A 23,429-nucleotide genomic window follows, 5' to 3' on the forward strand; every position below is an offset into this window, starting at 1 on the left:
CCAAACCAACAACGATCCACCTCCCACAGCTACCATCGCCTTCAAGCCTCCTCCACACCAACTCCAGACATAGCCACAACCCCCACGCAAAACCCATCTGCAACCCATACCACCACCATCACCATCAGCCAATCTGAAGAGAAGAGAAAAAGAAAATGGAGAGGGAAGTGAGAAAGGGGGGAAATTTTTGGCTGAAATATTTTGAGGGAAGTGAGAGAGAAATGGTCTTCGCTTTGAATTTGCAATGGTAACAGCTCTGAGCTGACATGACAACACAAAAGCTGTGGGCTCCACAGAGTTCGAAAATTTACAATGGTGCCACTGAGTTATGTATCTCAGTTTTTGAAAACACCAGATTCTTGTTTTGTGTTTCCATCACTCTAACTCAAAATTTGTGAGTTTTGAGTGATGGAAACACAGTGTGAAAATCAAGCCAAACAAAAAAATTTGTGTGGGTCCCATGTGTTTTGATAACTTAGTTATGAGTTTTGGATCATATCACTCAAAACTCCTTGAAACCAAACAAGCCCCAAATGTCTCGTCTAAAGAGCTTGTGAAAATAAATAGAAATACATAACAAATTTTAAAAAAAGAGAAAGAAGAGTTTTTGATACATGTTTATACATATCCACTTGGAGGAGTTTGAACAAAAAATTCAAAAGCAATCTCAACTTCCATAGCCAAATCATTCTTCAAGAAAAACAAAAATCAATTGCCATAATTTCATTGAATTTCTAGGGAGCCAAACATGAAGTTAGTAAGGATACGGGAGAGAGACTTGGTGCCACTGGAAAAGAGATCTTGAGGATGAGGGAGAGGAGATGGAGATGAATTTGGTTGGTGGTTAGATTTCACGTGTCTTAGTTTTAATTTAGTTTTTTTTTTTTTTTTAAATCTAATGTGGTGGTACAATTTTTATTTTAATTTTTTAATTTTTTTTATTGTTTCATTTGACACATTAGTTTTTTCCATCCAAAGGATAACATCGGGGACTAAATTGACATGGCATTGCAAAGGTTAGAGACCAAATTAACTCAATTGAAAGGTTAGACACTAATTTGAAATATAGTGTGAAGGAAAGAGACCAACTTTTTAATTTACCCAAAAATATAAAAGCATTGTAGGTATATAACATCTAAAACTTCTTTCTAATTTTATATAAAAAAAAATTAAAAATTAAACTTTTTCCTAAAGATAGCATTTAATAAATGCAACAATAACATCAACATAAACAAAAAAATATTATTGTCCTCATAAACATATTTTTCTTTCTCCAACTACATATCTTAAAAAATAAAAAATAAAACAAAAAAAACTAATTCTTTCTATATGTGAATTTATTAGGCTTTTTACAAATTAATTTATTTAATATACACACACACACATATACATACAAGATACTTCCGAACCTACCTCTAGAGCCATTAGGAGCTAAGTAAAGTCCACATTTGAGTTGATTTTATTTATGTTTTCCTTTATTTTGGTTTCAACTTCAACTACTACTCCTTTTTATATAATTAAAAACAATCTAAAAATGTTATTAGGACCAATTGACTATGACCTCAAAATATAAGGACCAAAATGGTATTTTTACATTTAAAAATTTAAGGTTTAACTTGGTACTTTTGACATTGTAGGATTTTATTTGGACTGCCCCAAAATTATAGGGTTATAATTTACCATAACAAATTAGAATAGAAACTGTTGTAAGACTTGTAAAAGAATGTATGAAACTCCTACTGCCTAAATAATATAATGCATTAGTACTCTCACACCAAAGGCCTTCCTTAGTTGATGGCTTGATATGAATTTTTTTCAAAATGATTTGAACTAAAATTCAACCATAAAAAAATATAAAAAAATAAAAAAAAAAAAGGTTAGAAGAATGCAAATCCCAAATACATAAAACACACAATGTTCTTCCAAAGTCTAAACTTTTAAAAGGAAAAATTATTATTTTACCCGATTAAAAATAACCAAATCACAAGCATTAAATGTGTCCTTTCTTACCTTCCCCAACCGTAGATGACCCAACGTAGGTCAAAAAAGCAAGATAATGAAATGGGTCACAATTAGCATTAGACCCTAGTAATGTGAAACCTATGATACAATGACAATCTAACAATAAAAAATCAACACATTGTAAAAACTAAAAGAGATAAATAACACACATTACAATGTGGCACAAGGCATTGACTCCTAGTTCTTTGAATTATGTCCCATTACTCATAATAAAGGGTACATGTTCATATGGAACAGAGTAAGCAGATGCTCACCAACATGGATTGAATTCCTAGAGTATAAACATAAACATAAAAAAAAAAAAAAAAAAATATTGTTGTACTCATAAACATATTTTTATTTTTACAAACACAAATCTTACAAAAGATATAAAAAAAAAAAAAAAATTAATTCTATCAGACTTCATTAGGATTTTTACAAATTAATTTATTGATTATATAATCATTTTAATATTTTCCACTAAACATCTATGATTTAATTTAGAAATGGAATTACAATCAAGCATATGGGCATATTAAAAACAGTTAGGGTTAATTTTGTAGTTATCCTTTTAGCCCATTAATCTTGGCTAAATTAATCCCACTAAGGTTTGTTCAGTCATAGTTATCACTTATCACTTTCTTTTAGTTCTTATGGGTGGTTTTGTAATATAGTAGAAGAACTTGAACCTCTAGGATTGGAAGTTTTGAGAAAATATATAAAGCTAGCAGTTTGGGCTATTGGTCTTGTACTTCCTCAAGCCATGATTTCATCTCCCACTAAATCTATGATACATGTATTATCAGCCAAAAAATTTGGAAAAAAAAGCTTGGTCATCGGTAGAACAAAGCATAGAATGGCTGAACTAGCATCAAGAGGTTTCGGTTCTAAAACACAATTGGTGCTTCCCAAATGATCATAGAACCTGCTATTGCTTTCGAAGAGAGTGGAATGCCATTCATTTGGATCATTAGGACACCTATTGGTTTTGACATAAATGGTGAATTCAGAGCATACTTGTTGCTAGAAGGATTTGAAAACTGATAAGGAAAAGCAAATGGGGCTTGCTAATGAATAACTGGGCACCCCAGTTGGAAATTCTGTCACACAAAGCAATTGGAGCATTTCTTAGCCACTGCTGGGTGGAATTCAGTGATTGATAACCTAAGCCATGGAGTGCCAATCATAGGTTAGCCATTGGCTAGAGAAAAGGCACATGACGAATAATACCTCTTGATTTTTATTGCCATGAAATTAATTTGTCATCCTCATCTAGAATTTTGATAGGAAACAAAGTGACATATAACATAAGGTTCATTTAGAATAGCTCATTTTTCATGGCTTTGTCTTTCTTTAAAAAAAACAAAAAAGCAATGGTAAAAGTACAACTCTTCTTCCATCATACTTATTAATATACACTCCATACACATAGCGCGTCCGTTTGGAAACAACTTATTTAGTTGAAACTGAATTTATTTTTGCTAAAAGTACTGTAGATAAAGCTAAAAGCTAGTTGAAATAGTACAGTAAGACTCATGAATAATACCAAAAAGTGCAATGGGACCCATGAATAGTAACAAAAATAAGCTAATTAGTTAAAAAAAAACTACATTTTTCAGCTAATGCCAAACACAACCACAATGTCCATAATTTCATGCACAATGTCCACATTTTATTGATATCCACATAAGTGACAAAGTCAAGAATTTGTGTGTGGAGGGGGGGGGGGGGGGGGGGGAATAAAAAATGTGTGATAGTAAAGTTTGATTTTTTCTTCTTTTTGTTTATACCACTTTCTTATCATTTGTGCATTTGGCTCTAGCTTAAAAAGCCAACTTATTTTACTATTCAGTTTATTTTTGCTACTATTCATGGGTCTCATTGCATTTTTTGGTACTATTCATAGATTCCATGGTACTATTTCATTTAACTTTTACCTTTATCTACAGTACTTTCAGCAAAAGTTTTCAGTTTCAACAAAAGTTTTTAGTTTCAGCAAAATAAATGGATCCCAAACAGACCCTATATATTGTAGATTTGAAACCAAAATACTTCAAAAACAAATCAAGATGCAAATGAAATATTTTGTAACTCAATATATGTATAATAAAAACTAGAGGTAATTACACTCCCCTCCTTTAAGGTGTTGGGAAATGACACTTCACCTTAAACCTTAAGGGGGAAATGAAATTCCCTTTTTGACATCCATTTAATCAAACTCTATTAAATTAATGTTAATAATGTTGCCTATTAACATATCATTTGCTTAAAGGTAGGTTTCCAAAATTATCATCTATTTCAAAATTAAAATCCACTATTTTAAATTTTTAATTGAAGATTATTTTAAAATTAGTATGACTTTTTTCTTATTTTTTAGTTTGTCATTGGGTTGTGGAGAGATTTGCTGTTGCAAGTATTTTGGTTTTTGATAAACTTTGCATTATTATCAACAAATTTCTTTATGTTTTTACTAATAATGGTTAAACTTTCATAAAGAAAATTTCATAGAAATTTAGAATATTTACTAATATAAATAGAAAGGAGGGATTGTTATTTTCTTCAAACCTCAAGGGAAGGGAGTATAATTAGTTAATTACCCTTAAAAAAATTTCTTGAAAAAATAAAACAGTTATGAACTTAGTTGAAATCATGAAATAATGAGAGTTGCATTTACGGAATATAATTGTGTCACTTGTTATAATTGATCCCGTTGATTCTTCCAATAATGGTTCTACCATCTAACTAGTTGTTCCATTTTCTACTAGTGCTTTTAATTGCTTTTTCGTTTTATTATTATCTTAAGATTACACTCCGATAATTATTTAATTGGTGTAACACTAACCAATGGAAGGATTAATTGGTTCACTCAAGGAGTACGTTTTCATTCATAATATACCAATTAAATAATTTTTTTTATCTCTGTTTCTTTAATTTTTTTTTTCTTGTTCTTATTGTTGTCCGTTATATAATTAACTCCACAATTGAGTACTATATATGGATTATAAGAAAATTTCTACAAAATGTTTCAGAATAAAATTATATCGTGTATGCATCACGCTAAATATCAAATACTAATTACATAAAGCAACAAGCAATTTCTTCTGTAGTCAAGTAAGCTCAACTTGAAAACAAAGTAGATTTTTGTTTGAGGTGTGCAGTGAATGCAGGACCTAGATTTCAGATTGAAGTTGCCTTTGGGACTATTCATTAGTATCATTATGTCAAGCTTTACGGTTTATTTATTTATATTGTTATTTATATTTTTTATTTTTAACTATACCTTTCAAGACTCTGCTAGGGGTGCTATCTGTGATAATATCTTCCAGATGTTGTTAAGGTTACAATGTGTTATTTGACATTTTTTTTTTCTCACATGAATTCATTATTGACATTACTTTTAGTATACACGAATCACATGTCATGCTAATAGTTGTGAAAAATAAAAAAATTCTTACTAATTTTATTTTTAAGCATTTGATCTTTTGCTGGAAAGAAAAATATTTATATTGACTGGAAAAATATTTTTAAATGTATATAATTTATCATTATGTAATAGAATGTTGCAATAATCCATTCGCCACAAAAGTTGGTAGTCTATAGCCAATAGCCCAGAGTTCAGCCTGAACACTGAAAGTAAGTCCTAAGTAGAGAAGGAAAAACACTTTATCCAATTACCATTTTTGTCCCAGATAAGCTCACCTGGAGCATGTCCAGGGGAGCCTTTAGCTACTACCATTTGTACTTAATTTTACAAAGGTTCGCAGAGGTGAACTCCATGACTCCAGAACACCTTCCTTCTCTCCCTCCATTCCAAACATAAGAGTTTTATCCTTAGGTTACCTTGCTTTTAATGGCAGTGCCCTGGGGCATAATCAATAAGATAGTATCACAGTAGTTCTTTCATAATACTGTAAATTTATTTAGCTGTCATCATTTGCTAATTTTCATTAACGATATCATATAGCAACTTGTTTTCTATGTCTATTTTAGATGTTCATCGTTGGTTAATTACAAATTTGGTACCAGCAGCAGCTAGGATATTGTTTCAAATGAACATCTAGTGGCAAACTGGTAGGAGATCATAACCAGATGGGAAAAAAATGGTAAGATTATCAATCATTATTGATTATGGAAACTATCACCAGTAACACTGTACATCAATTAAGAGCTTTCCACCTCTTCCTTTTCTGGTGAGACAGACAGAGAAAGGTTGAAACAATATGGCACGGTGTTCTCTTAACAAGATGCTGAACTTTCTATTACAAGCTATGTTGATGACTATATATACGTATTTCATTTACCTATAGTACTAGTGGTTTTACCTGTACAAATGGTTAATCAGTCCTTGTGTTCAAACACAAGCAATCAGCCTTCTTCCCCAAACTCCTCCGTGAATCTCTCATGCACCTCAAGATCAGCTTTACTTACAGTTGGCTTCTGTCTTGCAAGTACTTTATCAAAATCTGCTCTTGTGATTGGTGGTGGCTGGATCTGCAAGTCATACATTCCCAGAGCCAGTTACATTCAAGTCATTATATAAATTAAAAGAAGAGGATGAATGAGGCTAGAAAAGAAATACCACAAATTGACCTTCCTCCATAGAATTGTGTAATTTTGATGGAAGAGAAAATCATCATTGAATGTGCATCAATGAAATTGAATGAGGCACATAAGATAGAGGCATGCACTTTTTAAATCTCTCTCCCACCCCCATCCCCCCTTCTCTTTTCCACTTTTTTCTTCAGCCCTACTTTTCCGAAATTGACTAACTACATAAGTTAAAGCATTGAATAAGTCTTTAATAATTCTATTAGGTAAGTTATTGATACCTAGCACTAAACATGATTATAGTGATAATTTTGGCAATGATTTCTGGTCTAGAGCTTTATGCAGTGTCCATTAATAATAATAATAAATAAAACAGTTTCCTGCCCAATACTTACCTTTGAAGCTAGGCCTTGTGCATCAAGTTCCTGCAAGGTAACCTGAACAGCTCCTCGTTCAGTAGGTTCGGAAGGGACCCACATGTCACTAGAGTTCTTTTTGAAGAATTTTGCATCACGGGTTTGACGAACAGGTTCAAATAGAACGTCTTTAACCTATCAAAAGACAGGAGGTAGCTAACAGCTTTCAGCCATATAATCACTCAAAAGGGATGCCAGAAACTAATGTAAACTGGACACTTACACAAACAGCTATGTCTGAACCTGAAAATCCTTCTGTTTTGTGAGCTAAATGCTCAAAATCACTTTCAGTTAAGTTATGAGGAGTCTCCAAGATGGACCTGATTAAATAAAAAACCTGTTGAGGATATTAAACAAATCATAAGCTCCAAAAGAATCAATTACTATGGCTCTACCAAAACCACAGTACCTTAAACATGTGCTGCCTTGCCTTCAAATCTGGGAGAGGGATGTAAATTCGCTTATCGAAACGCCTACGGATGGCCTGTATTTAATTTTCCTTAGTCTCAACCCCAAAGCAATGAAGGTCGTAAAACTCTTTTTAGCTATAACTTAGGTCCAATGGATCAGAGTTTTCTTACCTGATCCAAAGCAAATGGAGTATTCGTGGCGGCAAGAACTAGAACTTTCTGATCATCGCTGCCTACACCCTGAAATGTGTTAAAGAAAATTTCCATTTGAAGATTAACAGTAGAAAAACCAAAGGCAACAATCACTGTTTAATGTAGTTAAGAACTAATGCAGGTTAAAGATAATAGTAGTAGGGAATAAGACAAAAGAGATGTGGGCTTAAGATGATGCACCAAGAATGCAAGAACATAGAGTAGGAAGGGATCTATGTCTTCAATCCAGGTCAGACTATACACTCCAGACTCAGCTATTGAGAGTTCAAATTGGAGAATTATCTGGTGGTAGGAGTTCGATCACTAGCCATTGCAACAGTTTGCATATTTCAATACCATAAGATGGATTAGTGTGAAAACAGGGAAGAGATCCTATGGCCAGAATTTGAGTGAGCATGAGGAAAATGTGAAATGGAACCTGCTTTTCATATGGGCCATGGCCTAAAAAACTCGGCAATAACTAGGAGAATGCTTGATAGTCAACTGACACAGGTACAGACTGCCTTTGTAACAAAATTAACTACATCCCAATAAGGCCCATGCACCAATCTATAAGTAGAAGAAAAATGCAGACAGATAGGGAAACTTTATATGACTTCTACAATCTTTCCCTAAAGTAACAGACAGATAGCTTAGCAACTGAAACAATAACTGGACCACTTATGGAAAGTAAAAGAGAGAAAGAAAATGCAGGACAAAAAACAATTGATGATAGGGAAACTTTTAAATATTGCATATCACCTACCAAAGTATGACAGTTGTATTAGTATAAGATAAGCTTGGAACAAAGCTCTTATCCACTTCCAGTGAACACAAAATACCTGCATCTGTACAAGAAGTTCTGTTTTGATACGTCGAGATGCTTCACTCTCATTGCCTTTGCCTCACTGGCCACATAAGGAATCAATTTCGTCAATGAAAATAATGGAAGGAGCATTATCACCAGCCATTTGGAAAAGATTTGAGACTAGCTTTTCGCTTTCACCCATCCATTTTGAAACAAGGTCTGATGACGAAACACTGTGTATTGACAGCATCTAGCACTCGTCATGTGTTGGCAACATTCCATTAATATAAAGACAAAAAAAAATCTACATCCATGGGCATACAACTGGAAGTGTAAATCATACATGCATTTGGAAATTCAAATTCACTTAAATGACGTGACAATTACAATAAAAATCAAGTGAAGTAGTCAACCCCAGCCATATAAGAAGTAGACGAAAAAAACTATATAAAAAAAATTTATTAAGAACCGCAACCACACTGAAACTCAAATATCTTAAGTTAGGTATAAGCAAGAATTTTTGATCCATTAAATCCACATTTCATAATTTTTTTTCTGTCATCTCACTTAGTGGACATCAGTATCCCGACTTGTTGCCTTTTAACAATGTTCTTATGATACTATTTGACAAACAGGAGAAGTCACAGCTGACAGCACAATGAGGTAATTGGCATTGAATGCAAACTTCTTTGCTGCCTTTCTACCAAGTCATTAAAAGACTGAGAAAAAGGAACAAAATATGAAGTGAGCATCCTCATATGCTTACATTCACTCTCCAAGGTATAAATTACACATTCTTGCGTGGTTTGTGTGCATCTTGCAAGTTTTAGTGGAGATCGCATCATGGTCCACTAACAAAGTTCTTCAAAATCTTCCATTCTAATATGCTCATTTGGAACAGAAGTTCTAATTTCCTGCTTTACAAATAAGCCTAACCAAGCCCCTTTTAACTATAATTCACTAATAAAAGCATGGAAAACAAAGATCATCACTAAGATATAGGCATTAGTGCACAAAAGAAACATATCAACAGAAAATGGATGAGAATAAGAATGACATGTTGACCATGCACAAATGAAACCTAACCAAGTTTGTAGGCTTCTTGCATTTTATTTTATTCATAAATAACATTTCTTGTCAAATTTCTTTGGAAGAGAATCAAAATCTCCGAGCTTGATGCATTTCCTTCATTGTTGTTGTTGTTGTTGTTGTTTTTTTTTTTTTTTTTTTTTTTTTTTTTTTACCCCACCCCTCATAGAAGACCAAATGGAAAAATGGGAACTAGTGTAGAAATTCAACAATAAAATAGTTGATCAGCTGCTAGGGATAAAAGGTTTATATCCTCCTAGGAAGCAACAATATTACAATACTTGCATGGTCATATTTCTAAGTAATATAGCAATCTCTCATATAATCTAAACATTTAGACTAAGTTACCTAGAAAATTGATCATACTAGAACACAGAAGATGTATGGGAACACATTACATGACCTACCCCAGAACATGGAATGATGACACTTATACTCAACACACATGTTTCATTAGAAGTTAAAATATGACAAGGCTGTCCTCAAGTTAAACCCTTATAATTTTTAGCCTGGTTCTCTCCAGAAACTCTATAATGCATATAAGATTTTCGTATTACTTAAACTATCCTCTTTCAAAAAGAAAAGGGAGAAAAAAAGGAGGAAACTTTTGGATTGTGAAAATTTGGATATTAGAACAAAGGTGTACCACATTTTAGATTATCCTGGATTGCAGTGAGCAAGTGTAGTAGACTAGTAGTGTATTATGTTAATCTTTCATCAATAAGAAACCTATATATCCAGCATCCTCTCAATACCATCAAAATTTAAAATCCAGACCTATAGTTTGGTAAACAAAAAAAGATATTGTGTCCTTCATAGCATTTGAATGAGCATATTGGAGTTTTCCTAAACTATTTCATAGTAATTAAGGTGAACTCATTTATTATTGTAAAATAAACTAATGACTATACCATTTAAAGGAATTGATTCGTGTATCCAAATGTAATCTAACATAATGGAAGGATATCATTTTCTTGGAAATCTAAAGGCTTCCAATTAACTAGTGTGGATCTTGCTACTCTCTTGTAAAGTCATCATGAATATTTGCCTGTCAAGGGCCATAAAACCAGGTACCCTTTCAGTTATTCTACTTCCAAACATTCATCGCTTACATCTCAGTGCATTGCACAATTTAAACCATGAAACTGATATTGTAAAATATTATTAAAAAATAAGCATAAGAGATCAAATGGTTCTTAGATATATATATTAAAAAAAAAAAAAAAAAAAGTTATGCGGCAAAACTCAAAGAAGGAGAAGAAGAACAACTAAGATCGATGATCACATAGATTTCAAATATACAACTCACAATTAAGTGTCATTGGCAGTAAGTATAGCCTTAGTTCTAAAATCTGCTATTGTAGTTCAAAAACTTGCCATCTATAGTTGTTTATCTGCTATTTTAGTCTAGTCACTTGCTATCTATTGGTCAAATTTTTACCTAAAGAAAGTTGAATCTGCTTCTGTTGCCACTGCCTTCGCTAAAAAGGACTTCCCAGTTCCAGGTGGACCATATAATAGAAAAGCCCTCCACGGTTTTCTCTTCCCTGAAAAAGAGATCAAATGATTCTTTTATTATCAAGATGTACCATATGTGACATGATATTTATATTAGTTGCTCCGGAAGGAAATACTGCAGAAAATGGCCTGGAAGTAGATTGCCGGTTCATGAATCTTCCAGATTTAAGCATTAAATGATAATGTCTCTTTGACTCTTCTTAATGTAGACAGTTCAAATCCCACTGTTTATTAGGAATGGAAAATCAAGTTCTTGATGCAAATTATGTTTAGAAAGTCTTCAGCATCCATACATTGGCACGTATGACAAATAGTAAATGTGCCAAATAGCATTTTGCTTTTTATTAATACCAAGTAGAATGTTTATCCTCCATTGCCATAAATTCTACTGTCAAGCAGACAGCTATAATAATTTTTTATTCACAGCCAGGTGCAAGGGATGGTCTGAATCTGAGCTCATGGCTAAGTAGTGTGCCTCACATATTGAAGCAATGTAAACCCCTCAAACTTTAGAAAGAAACTTGATATGCAAAAGGTTTTCAAATGGGTCTTAAAACTTATTATAGTTGATATTATTACTTGATATGTATCTTTACAATTGGAAGATCAACTGGAAGATACACCGTCCAAAATCTATAAGATCAGTGAAGCAATGGCAACAAAAACTCTTAAAATATCCTTTCTACCTTCTCTAAACTCAGCTGATTCTTTCATGTTCAGAATTAGGCTGATACAGTGGGCCATCAAAGGCCAATATTTGAGCCTTTTTGAATTCAACTGACAGAACATAAACCCAATTAACTATAAGAATTTTGCTTTGTTGTTTGACATGAGCTGTTTATTGTACAAGTCTACAACATGTCTTCTCCATACATATTTTCAGTTGTTTCTGGTGGGATTTATTTGTACAGTTTCCATTGCAAAAGCAGAGCTTGAAAGTAAGAAATTCTGAGTAATACAATTGGAGCATACAATCTCTGCAACTGATAAACTTGAATTTATGGTACCAGTGGCATATTTTTGAATATTCATAAGTTATCAAGTGTCACCATAAACCAAATCAAGCTTATTCACATTGAAAGCATGCCAAGATTCAGCAAGAAAACTAAAAGCAAATAACCCAAAACTTAAAAATAATGATTGAGGAACTAACCAGTAAAAAATTGGGGAAACTTCACAGGCAGTATTACAGCCTCTTGCAATGCCTGTTTGGCACTCTCAAGCCCAGCCACGTCACTCCACTTCACGTTTGGTTTCTCCCTGATTATCACAGAATCAAGGCCAGCCCTAAGCTTTGCTTGCTCCGGATCCTCTGCATCTTTCCCCACTCCTCCCTTCGACTTTGTCTTTGGTTGGCTAGCAATTGTTGCATCACCACTGGGTGCAGGCCCACTTCCCCCATTATCGAGAATGGTCCTTATCTCCTCTGCCCTCTTTAAATATTCCATACATTTCTGAGTAATCGTTTCCTTAATCTTCGGATTCTTCTCATACTTCAAATGGGTCCTAAAGTACTCTAATGCATTCATATAGAGCGGAAATGCTTTGCTATAGTTTCCGGCATCATCCTCCTAAACTACCTGCTTCACATACTCTATCGCGTGCTCCTTAAAATTGCTATACATATTTTACTTACAATAAATGCATAGAAATCAAAGCCACAAAAAATAACACTCAAACTAGTTTCAAACCACCACTCCTACCCCCTAGAACCCAAAATCCAATACTAAGTTCGACCCTCCAATGATTTCTTTTTGGTAATGATATTATACACACTCAAACTACTCTATCACAATTCCTAAACTTGAATTCTCGGGTAAGCAACCTATCAAACGGGCTCTTACTGGATTAGGAAATATACTATTCTTGGTCAAAATAAATAAATAAATTAGAAAACGAATATAGATAATATAAAGAGAGAAAATACATAATGGAGTTCTGATTTATTTGATTTAAGATAAAAAGGTCTAAAAAGGAAAATACACACAATATGCATCACAAGAGAAAAGTTCATCAGTTATCCTTCAAAGCAAAGTAAAAATAATCATTTTTGGCATCACCCTATACTAGAGGAGAGTACTTTTCTTTCCTGTCTACGATCCTTGATCCATAAGTTAACTTGATCATGTCAATGAGAAGGCGCAATTGCATCCATGCAAATAGTGCGACTGGAACACTAGCAAGGCAAATGACAGGAATGATCACTGATGATTTTCCTTTCAGAATAATAGAAAGGGAAGCACAAAAGGTTATCATCATGGTTGCTATGGAGATGATAAGGGTGGAAATGCCTATCATCATCTTTTTGGGTAAAGATTGATAGAAATCTTCATCTTTATAACTTGATGATGATGTGAAGCTGAGAAACGTCAACAATGAAATTGAGGCAAAAAGTAGAGACAGCGCATTAGATATTATAAAGAGCATAAACACCTTCACATTTAAGAACATTGGCAAGCCTGATTCTTGTTTATTGCCACCTGGTACGGTAATTGCTGCTGCAAACATGATGGTAACAATTAGAGCACCTACCACTGTGCAAGAATTTGCTACTCCCTTCATCCAATTTTCTCCTTCTTTCATCAACTCTTTGTGGCTCTCAATAAACAATTGTCTAGGTGTTTGATCATTTTTGTTTCTACGTTCTAATGTGGAAGGATGGACAACTCTCTCCACCTCCTGCGTTTATTATAACAAACCTCATAAAAGACTATATTTTAAGATATAAATACAATCATCATAATTATTATTAACTCCCTATACTATATATCACCATATTTGTAGTTATAGATAGTTCAATTATAAAACATACCACTTATTATATTCTGTACATTAAATTAAATTATTTTAATTTAACAATTTAATGACTTTTTTTTAATACGAATTAGAATATGTAATCACCCAACCTTTTACTCTCTTCCATTTCGTATTTGTCCTTTTATGATTTTTTTTTTTTTTTTCCTTTTTAAGTATCTCATTTCCGTTCATTTTCTTTATCGTATTTGTAGGATATTGAAGTCGCACTTCTCACAGTAGATCTCTCTCACATTCTGACAATTACGTGGATCTTTAATTAGTCACATTCACTCACACTTTCCCACCTTTAAATGGCTCTTTAGTTAACCAGTTTAGAATAGAGTTTTCCAAGAGTGTCAGATATATATATAAAGTGACAAATATTAATCATAAAACCAAGAAAGAATTGAAAACAACTCATCATTGAAATTATATATATATATATATATATAGTGAGAGATATTACCTTAAACCATTGTACTTCTCTTTGCATAAGCAAAGCTGCGCCTGGAGCTTTATTAGGCCTAGCGGAAGGCTCTAACATCGCTGCAATATGTAATATGCTATTTGAATCAAAATCTACTTCAGCCAATATTGAGTTCTTTGCAGGAGATTTGCATAGAAAGCAAAATACTTCATCCTGACGATAAAGAACGGCAAGCATAAATATGTTTCGTCCCGTGGATTTTTCAACAGACCATGCAAGTTCAGGAAATACTTTCAGTATTTCAGTAGCAAACTCAACTCTCCCTCGCTTGACAGCTATGATGATGGCTTCAATAACCTTACCATTTTCTAGTTGTTGAAAATTCAAACCTGCTAACACTTCGCACATGCGACATAAAAGTTTTTTGGATTTGTCGTGAAGAAGCTTCAATTCATTTATTTGATCGATTTCTAAGACAATAATCAAAACAATGTTTAGTCAACTAAATGAGAGAGTAAAAAAAAATGAAGAAAAAAGAAGTTGACCACAATGATCAATGAGTAAGATATGAAATTAATTGATTAAATGTATCATACCCAGGAATTTAAGGAATTTAAGGAGATTCCAAACAGATCCTTGAGCTGCAAAGTGAAAAAAGAAAAAACAAAATCAAATACGCTTACTAAAAAAGAATAGAGAACAGTTAGTTAGTGTTGCTGTTAGTAGGTTACGCATTTGCTACCAAGATTAGTTACGCTGATGCAGATTTGTAATGTATTTATTCGAGTAGTTAGAAGTTTGTTAGATCCTAGAGGAAGCTATCGACGTGCTTAACAGTATACATAGAACTGTAAAATCCATGCAGAGTAGATAATCAAATCTCCATTGCCTTGAAAAAGAGAGAAGTAAAGTGTAAAATACCTTGAGGGAGGCCTGAGGGGCGGCGCCGCGGGTCGCGGCAGCACGTCGAGGCGTCGGAGGCGAGGAAGGATTCGAGGCCAAGCGTCGGCGTCGCAAGCTCTGATCCGATCTCCGATCTCCAATGCCCGATCCAAGCTCAGTTGCTCGAGTTTCAGGTGGAGGCGCCGTCGCCGCGTCGCGCTTCTTGATGATGAGGTTTCAGGCGGAGGCTAACCGGCTAAGCGTTGTTGAGGTTTTTTTTCTTTTTGGTGGTTTCTGCTTTTAGCTGATTTTAATCGGCGGAAGCGGAGGTATTGTGCATAACATCATCCATCAGCCATTCAAAATAGTAAGTTAGGAACGTTTTCAGAGAATTAAGAAAACTAACATCTCGAGTTTTAGAAACTCGAGATCCATATTATAACTCGAGTCCAAAAGACTTGTTGTGCAAGTGTGTAAATGCCACATAGATCTCGAGTCTTTAAAACTCGATTTCCATGCAAAATTTTTTTACCTATAGTGGCGTTTTTAAGCCTTACAGTGACGTTTTAAATCCCTATAGCGGCGTTTTTCTGCAAAAATTTTTTTATAAGTACAGGTTTAGGGGGTCCTATAGTGGCATTTTTAAGATCTATAGTGACGTTTTACAGACCTATAGCGGCGTTTTTTCTCAATTAATGGAAATCGAGTTTTTAAAACTCGATTTTCAGCCTGATTTTTTTCCCAATTTAACTTAATCCACTTACAAATCGAGACTTAAAAACTCGAGTTTTATCTTGGAACTCGAGTTTTAGATACTCGAGATGCTAGTTTTCAAAATTGTTTTGAAATGTGACAATTAACTAAATTTTTTAATATTTATTGTTATTTAGAAAAAAAATTCGGCGGAAGCGTATTCCATTGGGTTTCTTTTTTTTTTTTTTTTTTTTTTGAGAATACGTTTGGGTTGGGCCAGTTTTGTATTTAGTTAATAATGTATTTTAATTTAAAAATCTGGTTGGGGATGGTTTTGTTTAAGATTGACGTTGGGCTTTTTTGTTTTTTGGGCTTGCTTTGTAACCATTTTTTTTTTTTTTTTAAGATTTTAGTTCAAAATTTGTTTGTCATAAAAATGTTGAGAGTGTTCCTGATTTTGCTGAGGGTGTTCTTTTTTTTTTTTTTTTTTTAATGGGTAAACAAATAATAAAATTTAAATTTTTATATATATATATTTTTTTCAGGTCAGGTTGTTCCCAGGAACACCTTGAACCCAACGTGGCGTCGCAACTGCGTTCAGTAGCTTTTCTTTAGTTTTAAAGCTTCAGTTCTTAGAGTTCTACTTTTTGTTTTTAGGAAAGTGTAAAGTACCACTTTATTTTATTGAGTTTGTTTGTGGTATCCAACCATGAGTTGACTAGACTTGCACTCAAATTATCCTATTGTGGTTTGAGCGGTTTACAACTTGCAATTTAGGTTGGTTTGGATAGCACGTTCAGGTCCACATATGCAATTCACATGTTGGGTATTTAGTTAATAATGTATTTTATTGAGTTTTTTTCTATTAGAATTTTTATGTTGTTTTAAAGTAGTTTTAGTGTGAAATTACCATATGCAATTCACATGGATTTGCCATGAAGTAAGTTTTAAATACAGTTTATGTGAATTTGTTACTTTTAATTAGTAGTGACTCACTTCACTTTGAGATGGATTTGGGTTTGAAAAATGGGCTCGAGTCTTTGTGGCATGAGTTGTATTTAATATACGGTGTTGATCAGTTCCGTAGTGATTAGGAAGACTTCTTCATCATCAAGACCGAGATCCTCAGGAATATGCCTAAACAGGATAGGATGTCTACAATTGCTTGTCTTTCAACTACGTCGCTTCTAGGAATGAAAGTTAAAAACTGAAGAGGACAATCCATTTGTCTGTACATATATACCAAAAAGTCTACCTAAAGACGCTTCTCTCACTCAAAAACATACAATGGGCCATTAGGATACGACACAACATGTCGTTTGCTAACCCAAAGACCATAAGGTGTGAAACGGGGGCTGGCGTGCAAGCAAGTGGATGGGTAGTCTCTCCTCTAGGAGGAATAGCAAAATGGACAAGAGGGCCATAGCACAAGTAATTTTTATTTTATTTTAAAGATAATTATAATATGCTGCTAATTTCATAATTCGAATCATTTCCCCTTTAGATCTCTAAGCATTTTGAGCATGGAAAAATGCCAATTTAGCTAAGGCACTTGGCAACTAAATTCAACTAATCAAATGAATTTGTTGTTTAATAATACACTTAAATCTATCTAAAGTTCAAAACTCTCATCAGGTGGTTATTGATCCATTTGTAAGTCACCATAACCTCTCATCTCAAGAGCCATGGAATTTTATGCTCCTAAAGCCTTAGAAACACGTCAAATTAATATCACCTCCACAACTCTTAAACATCGAACTTTTGCATCATATGATGCCAGATTAAAATTTCTCCAATGCTTTATATTAGGAATTCCTTATACCTTGGCATGTACGTGGATGACGGAATATACATTATTACTTGTCCGTTGTCCCATGATGGTTGTCATATCCTGTGATTGAGGTTGTGGAGCACGTTTGGACAAAAATCGGGCATTGTTTTGGAAATGTGTGCCCATATTTGAAGAGACATATTTTTGGTTTTATCAGGTAACGAGATAATCACCTCCTTGGCGTGATGGTAACTTTACAAATATAAGTGCTTGTGGAGTATCCCAGGTAAAAGTCGCGGTTCAAATCTCTAAGAGCAGGCTTCACACATATACACTTAGATTACGTTAAAATAAAATTTTTATCTTATATATGTATAAAAAAGTAATAAGATAAGTCACGCAGTCATATATAATATGTTAAATTTGAAACTTGAAACACAATCATAATTCAAATTAGCTTCTAATCGTAATTTATTGTTGTTACGCTCTCCGGTTGAGTTACATCATCATCGTCTCACAATTTTTTTTTTTTTTTTTTCGTTTCCACTTCACACATTCTCTATAATCAATCATCTTTTCTCTCTCTCAACTCATCATCTTCTCCATTCTCAAAAAAAAAAAAAAAAAAAAAAACTCACCATCTTCTCATCATTAATTATCCAACTTATTTTTACACATTCTTCAACCTTTCCCCACCATTTTACCTTTTCATATCCCCACTGCTACTACCTTAATACCATTCTTCCTCTATCCCTTTATTTTCCTTTTAGTTTTGGCTCTTTTTATTTCTATTCTCTTATTATAAATATGCAATTCACTCTCACATTCTATGCATAGTTTTCTCATTGACAAAATGTTATTTCTCTCTCCCTCTTTCTCTCTTTTTTTTTTTTTTTTTCATTTTTTGGTGGATTTCTTTTTTTCTTTTTTTTCTTTTTTGCATCTCTACTTTCGGTTTATAAATTTTTGTGCTCTTTATAACTCTACTTTAGGTTGACGTGATTTAGTTTTGTGTTTTTAAGTTGTTATCTTTTTTCTTTTCTTTGATTTCATAGATGTTATCTTATTGAATTATAAAAATAGTATATAAGAAATATAATGTTATTCTCTTACATAGCATGACTAGGATAATTTGGTGTTTATTACTATATCTTTTATTTTTACTATTTTTCTTCGTATCTTAGATTGATGAATCATTGTGTTTTTTAAAACTCTACTTGTGAATCATTGCATTGTAGTTATCAAAAAAATAAAATAAAAAATTATTGGTGTTGTGTTTTTGAGTTCCCCATCACAAGTACTCTCTCTCTCTCTCTCTCTCTCTCTCTCTCTCTCTCTCTCTCTTAGCCTTGGTTTGATTTTTTTTTTTAGTTAATACTTAGTTATTTTGGAAGTGATAATTGAATTTATATCAAAACACAATATTGATTATGCATTTGAGTGTGCCTATATTTGTGTAATATTAATGGTCTGTTTGGATAGAACTTATTTTGCTGAAATTGAAAACTGAAAACTGAAAACACTGTAACAAAATAATTTTTAAATGTGTAAATAGTACCGTGAGACCCATTTTTAATGAAAAAGTTAATAAAAAGTGGAGTTTGTGGGACTTGTGAATAGTGCATAAGTGCACTGTTCACAAAGATCGGATCAACAGTTGCGGCAAAAAAAAAAAAAAAAACGCAGATGCAGCACGTTTAAGTGCTATCCAAACCAACACTAAGTGCAATTTTAGGATGATTTCTTATTATTATCATGGTAATCTCCTTTAAGAGGATGATGAATTTGAATAATTTTTTTGAAACTTAAATATAATAACATAATTTTGAGAATATGTACCACCTCATAAAGGAATAATATCAATCAAAGACTCCCAAAATAATAGCATGATATATTGATAGAGATAGAAAGATGATATAGTTTTAGAAAATGTTTAACGTATTAAAGGTAACCTTTTTATTTTTCTTGAAGTATGACTTTGTTGTATTTTAGGTCCTGAAAGTAGTTGTTTCTTTTCTTCTTTGACTTATACAATTTTTTATATATGTTTTCTATACTTTTGATATTAGGGAGAGAAAGTTTGGAAATTGAGAAAGTTTGTCAAATTTCTAAAATATTATATGGGAAATGATATTTTTATGCTTCGCCTTTTAAGTTCTTAATTAATTTTTTTTTTCATTCTTTCTTGCAACCCAACTTTAGGTTGACGAATCATTGTGTTTCTTATAATTCTATCTTGGGTTAATACTTTTTTGTGTTATGCTTTTTGAGTTCCCTATCACAACTCCTCTCTCTCCCTCTTATAGCTTTGGTTTAATTTTTGTTTGAGTTAATATTTAGTCATTTTGGAAGTGAGAATTTGAATATTTATCAAAACACAATCTTGACTATGTATTTGAATGTGCCTATCAATCATTTGAGTAATATCAAGTGTAATTTTGTATGAGTTTTGATTATCATGATAATTTTTGTTCATTGTTTTGTGGTTAATTTGGAATCACAGAAACAGAATGCTTCACTAGGGATGGCAATTTAGATCCGACCCGCGGATACCCGGTCTGGTCCGACCCTAATGGGCCGGATTTTATCCGGTCCGATAAAGAATAGGGTCGGGTATGGGTTTAAAAAAAAAAAACCTGAAGCGGGTCCGGGTTTTATCAAAAAAACCCGAAACCCGACCCGGATAAGACCCGGTTATATATATATATAATTACTAAATTACCCTCACACACATATATATATATATATATATATATAGTTGAAAACCCTAGATTTTTCTATTCTTCTCCTCATTTCAGCTCCGCCTCTCCCTCTTCATCTCTCAGCTCTCTCACACACACGCCTCCATCACTTTCCTCTCCCACTCTCACTCACTCACTCTCCTCTCCTCTGACCACCACAGCCACAACCAAGCCTCACTCACTCTCCTTTCTTCTCACCACGACAGCCCCAACCAAGCCCAGAAAACCCGTACACTAGCGATGGACATTTCGTACTCAACATTTCCTTCACCCTCTGATCGAAATCCCCATTGTTTTTCAGCGAATTCGAAGCCACCAAACCCCCAAACAACTTGTCGTTGAAGAATACGTGTCGAACTGCTGTACTGTCTCTGCAATTCGACCGAGAAAAGAAGCTGAGAAAATGGGTTGGTTTGTTAGATCTTGGATCCGTTTGGATGGCAAGAAAATAGCCGAGAAAATGTTGTAATTATTTTTATTTAAACATGTATATTCAATGATTTCTGTGTTTGTGATTTTGGGATTTTTGTGTTTGTGATTTTGGGTTTGTTAATCGTGATTTTCTGGCTCTGTTTGGTTACCGATTAAGTGTGAGAAAAAAGAGGAATAGTTAGTTTTGATAGATTGCATTTTCAAGAGGAAAAAAGAGGAAAGTGTGATTAGATTTTCGTTAGACTCTGTTTAGGCTTCAATTCTCTTCTTCTTCTTTTCATTTTTTTTTTTTTTGGGTTGGGCCCAAATCTGGTTGGCCTAAACGGGGCTCGCGGGGCCCGTGGGGCCCGACAGCGGAGGGTCCGGGCCCCGAAAAAAAAATCCGTTTAGTAAACGGGCCGGGTCCGGGCCGCGGGCTAAGACCCATGGGTCGGGTCCGGGTATGAAAAAACCCGGCCCGAACCCGACCCGTTGCCATCCCTATGCTTCACCAAGGCTTTAACCTAAATCCTTTAGAGGTTATACTAATAGCCAAAAATCTATCTTGCAGGTACAGGAAGTCTTATGCAGGTCAACTCCATCATACCAGAGAGTTTAGAGCAACCAAGTCAGCCCATCTCACAGCTGCAGGGCAATATCAGCTCATCATCAAATTAGCTGAAGCAAGAAGAAAGAAGCCACAAAGGAGAGCGTACGCTTTTGTAGCTGTAAATATGCAGGAAGTAGAAATGTTTTCAAGGGTTAATTGCAGTCTCGCCAACACAGCAATAGGAGCTCTACTTGAAGCAATGATGGAAGCTGGTATCATAACTAAAAACTATGGCATCAAGCACGTTTTGTTCTTAATCGACAGCGTTAATCTCCATCAAGTTTTCAAATTGAGGAAAAGCGCAGATTGGCTGGATAGTAGTAGGATAGCTGATCTGAACTTTCTTTCTCAACATGGTTTATTTTGCAATACTTTAGTTGCTCCTCATGTAATAGTTAAGGTTGTGTGATGTTTTGCTAAACAGACAATTAACAAACTTTTGTATCACAGGTGGTACAATCCTGCTCTATATAACCATGTATGAACTCTTCCTTTGTTTGGTATCAAAAAAAAAAAGTATCCAAGAGAGAAGGTTATGGCCTTATGGGCAACCTTGTATCTTCCATGACCAAATGCTTAACAAGTAACATACACAGGCATGCTGGGTGGGTATTCACAACTAGTTCTAGTGTAGCTTGTTGGAGGCGGTGTAGTAGGAGTCAATTTAGAGTGATTGTCATCACTCTTCACTCAATTTCTATAAAGCAAAACTCACTTTTTGTAAGGCCCACATTCATTCCATTTGTTTGGCATGATTTTCATTCTCAATTTTCATAACTCATAACTCAAAAAATTGAGTTAGGGTTGTGAAAAGTGAAAATTGAGAACATTTTTTTTGTTGTTTCTGAATTATGAAAATAGAATTATTATGGCAATTTTGTAATTTTGCTCAAATAAATGGGTCTCACCCATATGTATTATCACCATCAAGTGCGGAGCACTAATTGATGACCAACGATCTTTCACTGTGCATGTGCCAACCTTTTGTTTTTCTCTTACTTTTCCTTTACTTTCACTTTCCCTTAACATTTGTTTTGGTTTCCAAGTAAGTTCAACATCTCTGAAAGCTCTTGCAAAATTTGTAGCTTCAGTCTCTACTCTTGGGTGTCCATGTGTGTTATGAAGTTTGTAGTGGTATCCCATCTCCTTTGGTTGCAAGAAGCCATGGGTCCTCATCTACAATTCTGATCAATGAGGGAATAAAAATCACCTGACCCATAATTACAAAACCCAAGTATGATATACAAAAACTTCATCCATCATTAGCTAGACAACAGCTTGGAGAAAAACGAGGAGAGAGAGAGAGAGAAAGAGAGATACATGTTCTAGATCCTGGGTTGTAGTCGAACTTGGGCTCGAGCCTCTCGAGGGTTTGTACTCTCGATTTCAAACACAAAGACAAAAGGAAAATGGAGGAGAACTCCTTCAGTGCACTACTAGATGACGAATTCAAAAATAATAAGAGGAAGAGGAGACACAAAGGTAAAGTGAGAGGAAGAGGAGAGGGGCGAAGAAAGAGAGGCGGAGAATAAGAAAATAGTAGGTTTTGCAAAAACATATAAAGATATGCGAATAGATTGTGAAGTGGAGAGAGAATGTCTATGCAGGTACTCAATTTAGCTGTTCTGTGCATTTTGCAAAGTGCTAATTTTCGTGGGTCTCATAACTTTGCTTAAAGTTGAGTTTTTGATTTAAAAAAACCACTGAGAATTTCCATCCAAACACATTGCAAGTAGAGTTATGAGAAAATTGAGTTAAAAATATGAGAATTGGATAATGAGTTATAGGGATGAGATTTGAGTGTTGAGATACGAAAATTGAGCCGAACATGGCCTAAGATTTGGTGAATTGAGGTCATATCCTGACAACCGTTGCAATTTGAATCGCAATTGAACACTAGAAAGCAATGGTTTCAATTTTCTTATAGTGATGACTGAAGGAAATCAATCATCCATGATCATGATAGACACTAGAGAAAAGAAAACTGAATACCCAATTGTTTCAAGCTGTATCCAAAGGGAAGCAATGACCCATGAGAAAACTACTTAATGTATTACTGCAGCCATCGAAATGGCAGGAAATGTGCCATTACAATAACATCACCCCCTTTACTCCT

At 34.0% G+C, this 23,429-nt stretch overlaps 2 protein-coding genes and 2 pseudogenes across 10 annotated transcripts in view; 2 read left to right on the plus strand and 2 right to left on the minus strand.

Moving 5' to 3' along the window:
* LOC126722698 (uncharacterized) overlaps window positions 1–23,429 on the plus strand; it is a 76,722-nt gene that overhangs the window by 44,308 nt on the left and 8,985 nt on the right. The window lies entirely within an intron of this gene.
* LOC126722701 (organelle RRM domain-containing protein 1, chloroplastic-like) overlaps window positions 1–23,429 on the plus strand; it is a 53,245-nt pseudogene that overhangs the window by 12,964 nt on the left and 16,852 nt on the right.
* LOC126722699 (protein SUPPRESSOR OF K(+) TRANSPORT GROWTH DEFECT 1-like) overlaps window positions 6,094–23,429 on the minus strand; it is a 55,704-nt gene continuing 38,368 nt past the window's right edge. Inside the window, exons 5-10 of the mRNA XM_050425855.1 lie at window positions 8,410–8,471; window positions 7,547–7,615; window positions 7,375–7,449; window positions 7,189–7,302; window positions 6,945–7,100; window positions 6,094–6,492 (exon numbers count right to left, since the gene is read on the minus strand). Of these exons, the coding sequence (XP_050281812.1) occupies window positions 6,367–6,492; window positions 6,945–7,100; window positions 7,189–7,302; window positions 7,375–7,449; window positions 7,547–7,615; window positions 8,410–8,471 (602 nt within the window). The 3' untranslated portion in view covers window positions 6,094–6,366. The remainder of the gene's footprint in view (window positions 6,493–6,944; window positions 7,101–7,188; window positions 7,303–7,374; window positions 7,450–7,546; window positions 7,616–8,409; window positions 8,472–23,429) is intronic.
* Window positions 8,461–12,840, minus strand: LOC126722702 (protein SUPPRESSOR OF K(+) TRANSPORT GROWTH DEFECT 1-like; annotated as a pseudogene).

This window comes from Quercus robur, chromosome 4, assembly GCF_932294415.1.
Source record: "Quercus robur chromosome 4, dhQueRobu3.1, whole genome shotgun sequence".
NCBI lineage: Eukaryota > Viridiplantae > Streptophyta > Magnoliopsida > Fagales > Fagaceae > Quercus > Quercus robur.